This window comes from Temnothorax longispinosus, chromosome 5 (genome assembly GCF_030848805.1).
Source record: "Temnothorax longispinosus isolate EJ_2023e chromosome 5, Tlon_JGU_v1, whole genome shotgun sequence".
NCBI classification, from domain to species: Eukaryota; Metazoa; Arthropoda; class Insecta; order Hymenoptera; family Formicidae; genus Temnothorax; species Temnothorax longispinosus.
In genome coordinates, this window is record NC_092362.1 from 13,606,220 (window position 1) to 13,618,754 (window position 12,535).

At 47.9% G+C, this 12,535-nt stretch overlaps 1 protein-coding gene across 4 annotated transcripts; it reads right to left on the reverse strand.

Moving 5' to 3' along the window:
• Nucleotides 1–931: 931 nt before the first annotated feature.
• On the reverse strand, nt 932–11,897 carry Nsl1 (non-specific lethal 1). 4 transcript variants are annotated; one of them, XM_071779298.1, is made up of 12 exons: nt 11,165–11,897; nt 7,684–7,951; nt 5,423–7,207; nt 3,870–4,372; nt 3,437–3,628; nt 3,090–3,324; nt 2,748–2,855; nt 2,556–2,631; nt 2,287–2,443; nt 1,923–2,143; nt 1,706–1,840; nt 932–1,235 (listed from the first exon to the last, which is right to left on the reverse strand). In XM_071779298.1, the coding sequence occupies exons 3-12, from the start codon at nt 6,991–6,993 to the stop codon at nt 1,089–1,091; spliced, it is 3,345 nt and encodes a 1,114-aa protein (XP_071635399.1). In that variant the 5' UTR covers nt 6,994–7,207; nt 7,684–7,951; nt 11,165–11,897; the 3' UTR covers nt 932–1,088. The 4 variants fall into 4 exon arrangements, with proteins under 4 accessions (XP_071635399.1, XP_071635396.1, XP_071635397.1 ...); XM_071779295.1 differs by having other exon boundaries at nt 7,590–7,951; XM_071779296.1 differs by lacking the exon at nt 11,165–11,897 and adding an exon at nt 10,775–11,081 and having other exon boundaries at nt 7,590–7,951.
• Between the last annotated feature and the right edge of the window lie 638 nt (nt 11,898–12,535).

Here is a 12,535-nt window from a genome sequence, read left to right on the forward strand (position 1 = left end):
TTAAGAATTCGTAGACATTTTGCCTGGTTATAAAACTTTTAATACGAAAGAAAATACAGTAGTATCACAGACTATTAGAAAATTGCGAAATCACAGTGACACAAGACTTTATTTATATGAACGCTTAAATTAACAAGTGAATATATACTTCACAAATTATACCAATGATAAGAACATAACAGTCAAAATACAGAGCATCAGAATATTTAACTGATAACACATTTTAATATTAGTAGTTTCTGTTCTACATCAAATTTTCACACGCTATGTCAAGTACATCTTCTATAATACATAAATTTACAATTTTTCTTTTATAATTTTAATTTTTATAACGTTATCCTTACCTGTATAATGTAATAGTAATATCTTAAGACACGACTCGGTCATATACGAAAATTAAAATGGGATTACCTTAAGTCTAAAAAAAATCCATGCTTAAGGAAACTGATTTTGACTGTTACTTAAATTACGTTTGCGAAATTAGGTGCAAGAGTTATGTAACGGACAATGTACAAGGATTTAAATACGAGTTTTGACATAATGGGTAAACGTGTAACATACATTTAAGCATTTGTAATATTAACATTTCTAGAGTATGTCACGCAGGCTGCGGTGTATTCTCTCACAAAAATAGAAAAAGCACGTATATATTGGAAGTGCTATAGAATATTTCGATTGGCACTTTTATTTAAAGAGTGAAGAATTATGATCGCAACATAAATACAGTTTTGTACAAAACCACTAACGTTGTCATGAGATTCCACTTCTTTCGGAGAGTTAATTATCTACTATGTATAACAGAGCAGGGAAATCAATAATGCGTATTCTAAACGTAATATGACGCTAAAATTCTAATGCTTTGGCCAAAATAGCAATACTTAAAAAAAGCAATACGTAATTAAGGTTTTTCCATTAATTTAAGCAGAGAGAATGAAGTTATAAAATTTATATTTATAATACACTTTACAGGTTCGTAATTAACTTAAGGTGCAATGTTACATGACCGACAGGTATATATAACAATTGACAGGTAGCTTCTGCATATAGTAACGACGTAGACATACTGTACTTATTAAGAGTTTTATATCCTATCTCTTAGCCGTCGGACGTATTCTCTCCTTTTCAGTGTCTCTATCGTCAGCTACTGTCCATTCAGGATCATTGGGATCCTCACCGTCTATATCGCAACAAGCCGATTCGGTCGAATCCGATTCGGGAGAATCCATTTCGCCTTCCTAGAAATGTAGAAATACGAATAGTTAAACACAACCGTCGTTGTCGGTAATCACCTATGTCCGATTTTGGTCGCTTTGCGAAAAAATTCTATTTAAAATTGCAAGCTCTCATACGGCAGCTGCGTGAACCAAGGAGCAAACTAGAGTAGTGTAAAAGATTCTACAACGCATGTCAAGTACTGTAACGATCGCTCGCGATACTTTTTTTCGTCCGTCAACCGTTGCTACGTGCGTGTGTCTATGTGTATGTAAAGATGAAAAGTAAAATTGATTTACGTTATAAAAGTATGAAGCGTCAAGTGGTTACTGCTTACCGGAAATAGCCTCGAGAGGAGCCATGAAAGTTGGCTCAAAGTGTACATTAATAGTCAGTACTAGCACCACCCCCACATACATTTTACATATATAATAAAAATTTCTCACTTAGATACTCGATGAAAGAGGTATTAGTACAAGTGCAATGTACGTACATCATCGCCCTTGTCTTCGTCACGGGAGCATAAGGATGTTGATGAAGCTTGCCAGTGTCCGTCCGGCATCACCTCCAACATCTTGTCATAGACTTCTTCGGATAATGGAAATACTCTTGGCTCATACGGCAATATCTGTACGAAAATTTCAGAGACATTACGGCGTTGCGTGATGATGATTTAAACGATACGAGATATCGTTACCGCGCGTACTTACCTCGTTATCATCTTCGGTAAATGCGGCCGTGGCATCGTCTTTCCCAAGTCTTAAAGCGGGCATGGTGCGACGTCGCAAAGAATTTTGTAATGCAGACGGCCGGTGCGAATCTAAACCTGATAACTCTGTGTCCTGCACCTGAGACGGAGTGGCAGGTGGAGACGTGATCGGGGATGTCACGTCTCCACCAAAGTCACTGCTCGCGTGCGGCGACATAGGATCTAAAAAAAGAGAAATGTTTTTCTTTCTCATAAAAGTATAATTTCATTGATTTACTCGAAAGAACACAGTATCGAGACGAATAGCAAACAGCTTGTAATAGCGGCGTGATAAAAATTTACACGTGAACGCGAGGACGACGTACCTGGCGTATTCGCACCGCTGTCTGCTCTGCTGTCGATACGACGATTACGAATACGCGGTTGGTTTGGCGTGTTGAGATACGTCATGAAACGTTTATATTCCTCACGTTCGCTACGCTCGTGCCTCAGGGCAATCGTTTCGTCCGACATATCTTCAAACTGTCAGAGTCATTGAATTAACATAGTTACGAAAGAGAAAATAATAGGTAACTTTGTTTTACCGTGCAGCTTTTTATCGCATATAAGCGAACATCTCTCATTATTTACTTACGTCACTGTCCTGACCCGACCTGTGCATCACACCGTTCTTCACATCCATTTTCGAGGGTTCGTCGCACAATCTCCATCTTTAAGAAATAAGAAAATGCTTTAATACACAACACAGTAATAGTTAAATTAATCATATTAAGTTAAATTTATTTGGAAATTGGAACCATGAATTGTAGATTATGTAATATCTTACTTTGGCGTTAATATCTCCTTATATTGTAACTTTTCAGGTCTAGTTGAAGCAGCAACGCTATAAGGGATGACTATATTATCGATGTCGTACGAATTTTGACGCAAACGCCTGAAAAGAAATATCACAACTGAATCACATGGATAGTTTGTGAAACAATAGTTTCTGAATGTACATGGACGATAAGCGGCTGACGATTTCATGAATAGGAAACATAATCGTCCTCCATTTCATACACTCCGTATTATGCAAGCACTCTGTATTATGGAAAACTTTACGTGCGGGATCGATATAGTGATCTCGCTAATGGAAAAGCACGTGATGCGTGAACGTTGCAACGCTTACCCATGTGAATTGGAACTTTTCTCTTTAACAACGTTTTTCTCCGACGAGGCAGTAACGTGTTGCAATGGAGAAGGCACTGGGGATGAGTGTTTGCTGGAACTTGAAAGCGCGCTAACGTCGTCGTCATCCTCAGTCGGCAACTTTGATACTTTTTTCTTACTCAATCCAGGCACGACGCTTCTCTCGTGACTGAGTCTCGTTCTCTTTCCATTTTTCAACATTTTTCTCTTGATCCCTGTTTTAAACAAATGTTATTTCGCAACAAAAAGACACAAACAAGGAGAGTGATTCATTCTTTTAACAGGCAAGAACGATAGATTGCAAAATGACGTCCTCGCGATACGTACTTGCAGTAAGGATGGTCGAGGATGATTTCTTTAATCGCGCGGTATACTTTGTTCTATTAGGAAGTTTCTTATTTCTTCTTTCGTTGCTATCTTTATCTTTCACTCGGGTAATTCGTAAATTGCCTCTCAACATTTTCTGCTGCCACTCCACTGATTTCATAATAGCTTCTAAATGTGTTCCATGTACAATTTCTACAATAAAATAAAACACGTGAGAGATACAGCCAACAAGTTTTTCGTTGTTACTCAACAATTTCGAACTTCCATTCAGATTTTAAATAATTCAACATTGCAGGGAAGAGTAATCTATGAATGTTACAAGTATGAACTGTCCTGGATTATATACACATAACAAGTCCTATCAACATGACAGTACTGAACGAAATTCCAATTTAAATAGTGGATTTTTTTTTGTATTCATAACTAAACGTACCATCAGAGAACGACAACACCGGATGAAAACTGGGATCAACAAGTGCTACTCGTTCCTGTACAGAAAGCTGTTCAAATGGTTCTTGTGACTGCATTGGATCTAGCCTTCCTGTACATAAAGCACACGCAGGCAACACATGATCACACGTGCATCTGACTGTTGACGCTTTAGCTGCGCGCTTTGAAACTTCGTGTAGCCTGTCCACTTGCAAAAGCTTTCGCTTTCTATAAAAACTCCATACAAATGGACGCGTCCTACTAGCTGGTAATTCACCCTCGGGTGACGTGTATCGTCCAGTGGACCCTGGTAGAGCGCCACTGTATCCATTAACGGTCTCCGCATTTTCAAGAACGACCAGACCCTTCGTGGCCCTGATCTGCCGTTGCAGTTCGTTATGCTGTCTAATTCTGTACTCTAAATCTGATATCTGTGCCTGTAGCCATGTCCACCGTGATGCTACACCTGCACGATCCTGTGCATATCTCCATGCTGCTCTTTTGGATCTGTGCAAATAACGAATCAGTGTGTAGCCTCGTGTCGCAGAAACTATATAGAATGCCGAGAGACCTTAAGAAGCGTGGACTCGATAAATGAAACTGAATAATAAATTACTTTCAATCTTATATCGCCTCATTTTACAGAATCACTCAACTCGAATATAATATGCACACGACTGTTGCAGCCATAGAAACCAAATACACGTTAAATCCGAGTTCTAAACGTCAAACTATTACGAACGTGTTTTCGAAACAAAGTGTTTTATAAATAAGCAAACGATAAAGAATCCAGAACCGAGCCAAAAAACATATTTCGGTCCGTTTTCTTCAACGCGCGGTACTTGATACTTGTACTGTTTATACAAACTAAAAAATTTCAAAACTTTATATCAGAGGCCAAGTTAAGAAAATTCCCGTTTATTTTTATATCGAGGCATACGTCTCGACGTATAAACCATCAAAACGTAGAATTTTAACAAGTCTATCTAAAAATCATTTAGGACATTTAAAGATTAATTAAATAATAAAGTTTGGCTTTCTACACTATGATATTTAATAATGAAGATTGAATACTTGAGCTGCTAAGAGAATATCAAAACCAAACATAATAAATGTCAAAAGAAGAATACATGATAAACTCAAAACTCATACGTATGAATAAACAAGTTAATATTGTGGATTAATCATCTATTACAAAAACTCTAGTCCATTATTTTAACACTCTTAAAACTCTATTACTTATAATAACTTGCTATAATACGTGCTTGTTACAATTGAACATGATGTATATAAAAAAATGCGCTTGTTTCAAAATAATTCAGAATATTTCAAATACTATTTATCACAAGTTGAATAAGCAGCCTGTTTCTTTATACATTATTTTTCCTCTTATAAAGCGTCATAATTATATTTAACGTATATTTTTTTAGATAAGCACAACGTAAAAGTATAAATCAATAAATTGCGTAAAATTAGTATGGACAGAACATGTAAACCGCATTGATGCTTAATGTTAAATTAATACTAATGTTAAATCTCTTGTTCAACGTAACTTACATGGACAGACGTTGTTGTTGCGTATTGTTGAATGTCTGCATTTCATCGCAACTTTCTCCACCACTGCTGGATGCCGTACAGTCCGAATCCAAGTTAGATTCCACAATATGTAATTGCGTGGACAAAGATCCAGCCACATTTTCCACTTCTTCACCGTTTAGTTTAACCTGAGGGGTACCAAACACTGGCTGGCGATTACCGTTATTGCCGGACGTACCAACCACGTTATCGCGCGACCCTCCACCAAAGTATCGACACACTCTTTGACGATTCACACTGTTACTCTGGGCAACACACATTTTCTCAATTTTCTGCAGAAACGAATGTAAACTGCCGCTAATTTCGGGAAAGTTTCTCACATTGGATTTCGAACCGATATTAACCAATTCTTGTAAAAGATATTTTTTCACTCCGTGATGAGCCAATTCGAGAACGCCGGTGTTTTCTTCCGCCACGTGTCGGCCCATTATTCTCGTCTGAAGTTTCCTCAGTCTTCTCAATAAAAACGCACATCTCCTTTCGTTCTCGAACTGTTTCTGCGCTACAATGTCCTGTTGCGATCTCAAACTGTTGGACTTTTGCTGGTCCATCGTTTCCACTGGGATATTTATATTATCGTTGCAAAGACTCATTACGTCCACGTCGTTAAGTAAATCCCGCTCGAAAGACGCGAATCCCTCCTCGGGCATGGCAAACATCTCGCCATGTCCGAGACTGTCGACAGCGCCTTGTACCGGCTCACCACCGCTCGTGGAAATGTTCTCGGTGCTCTCCGCACCTTCTATCGAACTAATGACCTGCAAAATCTCCTCCACGTTGTGCCCGATATCAGCGACATTCGGCATACTGCACTGTTCGGCCGTGATATCGGTACTGAAGGCCATGATCTGATCGACGTCCAGATTCTTATTGTCTTCCGTTTCGGTCTCGGTAGCCACCAGAGGCAAGTCCACGCTCGATTTCAAGAAACCCATGTTGTTCGTTTCATCACCCATAGATGGGTCGTTCATTATAATGTCGATCGCCTTCCTCTCGGCGTGACCGGCGTCCGGCAGCGTGACCGGTCGCTCAAAGTCCTCCTCCTCTTCTTCCTCCCCCTCCGCCGCCGCCGCCGCCGCCGCCGCCGCCGGCGCCGCCGCCTGCTGTTGCAAACACGCCGCACCGTTCCTCGATCCGATCAAGTCGGACGCGTTCGTAAACGCAGATAGCGAGTCGAGGTCGTTTGCATACTTGGAGTTAATGACATCGCGTATGAGGTCCTTTGAGATACCGCGCAAGCACTGCTCGTCGATCTTCGACGGTTGCACGTTCGCCGGCACCACGAACTTGGTTAAGATCTCACGGTTCTGGCACACCTGCGTGGCCTGCTCGGCGGACAGAAAGCCGCTGGCGGCTGGTAGGGTAGGGAGCAAGTTTTCAGGCTTTTGAGGACCGCCTTCCGTCAGAGCAGGGGCCATCACTGCCACTGACGCTGCCGGTGCCGCGGCCTCCACATCCAGAGGCTCCCACGACGTGCCGCCAAGTGCGCGTCCGCCGCTCCTGCACTCCCCGTGCCCCGCGCTCACTCCCATTCATCCATTACTACGGCTCTGTCCTGCCTCCCTTACCGTCAGCCGCCCCTGTTGACCGTTTGACTTGACTCTGTGTCCTGTGTTTCCGCTTTATTCCAATAAACAGTTTATCATTGGGTCGTCATCATCCGCGGCCACATACGTACGTCGTTTCCACAGTATCTCCCATGTCGTCGAGCATGGCGTTCCATTGTCACAAGGCACGACCGGTTCCCTGCAAAAAGTCGAAATATTACATCATGCGTTTTATCGTACAACGTTCAAGAAATGAATACACGAAGCACGCGAGAGTTACGCGGTGCTTAAAGAATAAATAATAAAGAGCTCTAAATAAAAATTCAGATAACAATATTGTCAACTTTGCAAACAAGTGCCGTGTATCTTTCAATGGAAGACGTTCGAAAAAAAAAACTCGTTAGTGCCAAGCCCTTTAATCGCACACTCAAACGGGGTTATCTGTGTGTGACGCAAAAATTACATAACATTTTTAAGCCACATAGTAAACTGCCGTGGAGCTGTGCCACGCTCGCAATAGACTTTGTTCCAAAAGGAGCAGCGCGAAATTACGGAGCGGCAAACACGAAACTCCAACTCACTTCGTTTCCACGTTTGAGGAAGCGTAGCATACTTGACGGTCCTCTTAAGCGTATCCCAATGTATCCTCTCGCAACGTAAATGAAAACGTCTCACCACAACAACGACCACCACGACGACGACGACGACGACGAAGAAGACGATGATAACGGCACGCTTGTAGCCCTTTCAACGACGTTATTTAGTTTTAGGGCGACAACTTTCCAGAGTCGGACTTTGTGCCCGCGCAATACGTCCCAGCGGTCTCTCAGGCCGCTCGCTACAGTCGGCGACGTGGCGCTATTAAAATATTTCCTCGCGCGTCGGGACAGGAGCTATCCGGTGCACCACGTTCCGCATGCCGTTCCTCTTCCGCGAGTGCGTCCTGGAAAAGATAGAAAAGAAAAGGAGATAACGCCAGGTCACAAACGTCCTTTACGCCGCACGCTCGCGTCTTTCGCGAAAGACGCCACGCGCGCGTTTCTGCAGCGAAAGCTACAAACTACGATCATTAGCTTAATTCCAGGAAAGCACGTTTACGGTCGAGTACTCGCCGTCCGAGATACTCCATCGAGCTCGGCCGGCTCGGCGTGGATCAGCGAGATGCGCTTTGACGCGGGAAGGAGGTACACGCCGTAACTTTCATTTTGCGCGCGACGTCGCTCGTCGTGCTTTTTTCTTTTATAAACTTTGGTTCCGTCTTGCCCCCACGGCCGTTGACGCAACGCTTCTGAACGTCCACAAAGATTTTAGACGGTGCTCGCAACGCCCGACGAATCTCGAGAGTAGAACGGTACCGTGGGTGCACGTGGACGAGATTCCCAAGCCGTTCGATAGATGAGTCACGCTTAACAACGCGTTATACGACGTTTTAATTTTCAACAGACAGTTAATCTTATCAGATTTTTACAGTGTTATAAGTATCATTAAGAAACTCTGATGTGTTTAACTCTGCAGTTTTTTACATTCGCGTTGCACTCGATACTTGACAGCGTTCGCTCTACATACGTCTCAGAGAGAACGCGTCTGAAAAAAATATGTTATCGCGGCAACGTAGCAAGAACGCGTCTCGATCGCAAAACTGTGCGGTTTTCTTCATCGTTCGAGGCTTCGCGTCGAGGACGATCTCGATGACGATAAGCGTCGAACTTTCCAAAGTGTGTCCGACGGCACGACGGCGACGTTGCTATAGTTACAATGTTTGCGGCATTTCAGCGTGGATAATATTGCGCGTCAGGGAAATAAAAAACGAAATCGGCAAATATCGGGGCCATCGGGGGAGCGATACGGGGCGTCGAGAACACGTGATATAGCAGACGACAGACACCAAGCGCCCATCGCCCATCGGAATCGGAGGCGTCCCGATACATACAAATGACTCACACGCGTACCGGTGATAAACAACGAAATCTCAATAGATACGAGGTAGCGTAAACTCCCGGCTACGCGTCCACAGATGTATCTCTTTTTCTTTTCTTTCTTCACGCTCTCGAGAAAGACGCTCGGCGGGGCCAGCTGATTCGCGCGCACGCCCGTTTATCACGCAACGTCCTCTCTCCTTTATCTTCTCCGTGCCGCGCGAGCCTCTTATCGAGGCGTTTCGCTACCAACGCGGAGCTCCGGCGCACGCGTCCTCATCCACGTTGTCGCGGCGCAAAGCGGAATGTTGTTAAACTTAAGAGTTTTTAAAGATCGTAACGCGGGGTAATCTCGGCGAGACGAGATCTACGGCGCGGGCGTTCCCGCCGTATTCACCGCACGTCGCACGACGAAAAACAACGAGGAAGATGAAGCGCGCACGAACGCGTTGCGGCGCGTGCACGCGCACCGGAAGCAGCCCGATATTTCACCGCGACGGAGCACGCGGGCGTCGTGTCGGCCGCGACCAAGTGAGACAAAGGGAGACGGACGCGAGCTTCGCGTGCTTCGTCAGCGAGCGGGGGAAAAAGGAATCGAGAGAAAAAGACGGCAACCTACGGAACGAGGAATCGAGAGCGGGCAAAAGCCCGAAAGGAAAAAGGATTCCGGTGGAAAGGAGAGGGGGATGGGAAGAAAAGGGAGACTTCGACCGGGAGTGCCGGCAGGAGGACGGGCGAAGGACGGGAGAGAAAGGAGGAGGGCGTCAGAGAGAGAGAGAGAAAGAGAGAGAGAGAGAGAGAGGAGCGGAGGCGAGAGAACGGGAGCCGAGGAAAAAGGACGGCGAGCCAGGGCTCTTCCGAGGGTGCGACGTCCTCTCTCTCTCTCCTCCGCGCTCACGGGAGAGACACGCGCCTTCCGGCGCGACGTGCCGTAATTTTATCATCGCCGCTGCGCGCGGCGTACGCACACGCAACGCGCACGCACACGAACGCACACGAACGCACGCGCTCGCTCGTAACGCAGGCAGGTAAATTAAAGCAGCGGCACACGGTCTGACGCATTACCACGTGATACGCTCGCGGCGAATTAATGAAAAAGAACGGAGCCGCGAGAGAACTACGAGAGTCGCGCCCCGCTGCTGCCGCTTCCTCCTCCACGTCCTCGTCATCGTCGTCGTCGACCGCGCGCCGCGCGCGCGGCGTCTATTGCATAACGCGCCGCGTCGTGCCGCATACTTTTTTCTCGCAACGTGCGGCGGAGCGTTTCGCAAGACGCTCCGGGAACGCGCTTCAGCACGCGGTGCTCGGAAGCCGGCTCGGTCCCGCCGCTGCTGCTCCGTCTAGGTCTAGCTAGCCGATTATCGACGAACTGCAGCCGCGAGAAATCCGGATAATCTACGAGGCCGGCTCGAGAACTCACGAGTACCAAGTACGAGTACTTGCCCGTAACGGAAAGCGCTCGACGACAATGACGAGAAGCGGAGGAAAAGCGGAGAAGCGGAGCAGCAGCGCGAGGCGCCCGATAGTCTCGTGGGATTTCTCAGCGCCGTCGCGCGCGAGAACGCGGAGCTTCCTCGCGAAAGGACGCGCCACTCTGCTCTACGAGGACGCGGCCACTATTACCTCCTTCCTCTCCCCGCCGCGGCCGCCGCCGCGCCGCGCGGCTCCCGCGTTCCGTTCCCGCAACGACCGCGACGGCGAGAGAGTATCGAGCGCCGTTTTACGCCGTCGTCGCGTCGAGGAGCAGCACGCCCGAACAACAACACGCGAACACGCAGGCGGCGTGACCGGGGGCCGCGACGACGACGACCGATATCCTCCACCTCCACCTCCACCTCCTCCTCAATCACCTCCTCTCTTCTCCTCTTCCTCGTTACCGCTTACGAAGACGCCGTACAGGAACACGCCCGCGCGTCATCCGTGCAAAAACGAGCGGCTCCCTCCAGTCCCTCCACGGTTGCCGCCACCGAGACGATCGGTCGGACGGTCGGTCGTCTCGCGATGGTACAATGGCGGAGCAAAAAAACAGGCCTCGAAGGTAGTCGCTTCCCTCGGATTCACGGGTTACAACGCACGCTCTCCTTCCTTTCTTGCTCGCTCACTCGCTCGCTCTCGCGCCGTCTCCGTCCCTCTCTCTCGCGCGCTCAAGCTCTCTCTCTCTCTCTCTCTCTCTCTGATACGCTCGTGCTCTCTCGCTCGCTCGCCCGCTCTCTCCCTATCTCTATCTCGCTCGCTCTCACCTCTTGGTGGCCAGGCTCGGCATGCTCTCTCGTGGGATAGCGCCGCAGGCTTTAGCGAGGGAACGCTGCCTGGGCCCCGGCCCTACGGGGGCCCACTCTCGCGCACAACACCACCTCGTGCACGATGTCGCCGGTAAAGAGACGCGCACCGATACTGGACTGCGAACCACCACGTCCCGTCACACCCAGAAACGCGCACACGATAATCCCGTCGTTCGCGCTCGGCTGCTCCCGTCCGCCGCCGATCTCCGTTTGCGAGGCGACGCGCGCGCGTTCTCTCCTCGCTCTCTCTCCCTCACTTCCTCTCTCCTCCCGTCCTCCGTCGCGCTCGCTCTCCCTCCCTCTCTCCCTCACGTAACTGTCGTCACGGTACGTCGTATGTATGTACGTGTACGTGCACCGCGGCCGTCCGTTGTCCGCCGCGGTTCTCTTCCTTGGCTTCCACGCGCGAGACGGGAAGCTCGAGGCTCGGGGCTCACGCACGAGACACCGTCGCGCGAAACGACTCAGCAGTCAGCACACGGCGACGAGGTTGACCGACGTTGTAGCACCACGCGCGATCGGCCAACGCACCCGCGCACCGCACCGTCGGCTGGCTTCCCCGGGGGCCGCTTCACGGAAAAGTCGCACACTCGACAACGACGCGAGCTATTTATCAATAATGTATATAGGAACGTCGACCAACTTCGCTCGCCACCATCGCCGTTGATGCCGTCGCGCGCGATCGACCAATACTGCGGCGCCGCCGACCGGATGTAGCCTTCGTGGGCCACGCTGGCCAATCGGCGTCGTTCGTCGCTACCGCAACGTTCGATGCTAAAGTCCGACCCGCAAGCCCGCCGCGACGACGCGTCGGCGCGTAGGCGCGCGACCACGCCGCGCATGCGCCCCGACCTGGGATTGGCCGGCGACGCGCGCGCTTCGCGCGGGCGCCACGTTCGACCCGAAACCCGAAACTCGCCCGTCTCGGTGCTCCTACCTCTCTCTCTCTCTCTCTCTCTCTCTCTCTCTCTCTCTCTCTCTCTCCTCTTCTTTTATAGATCCTGTATAAACTTATATAGTACCTTATTAATATAAAGTTTTGTCCTCGATACGTTATCGCGACGCGCGACCTCGTTTCGAAGCTTCCGCGCGTTCCAAATATGGCATTACCGTGCATTACGTCGCGCCGCGCGACGTAGGCGTAAAATTTCCAATGCCGATCGAACGACGATCGCGACGTGTCGCGAATCGAAATGAAAGATCGGAGAGACCCGTTTCGCACAACGGCACTCCATATGTTCGTGAAGAGCAGGCGTGCGTTGCGCTGACACGTAACACGTGATAATCGGGATACCTACTAATGCTTCGTGTTTCCGGCTGCCTCGCAGA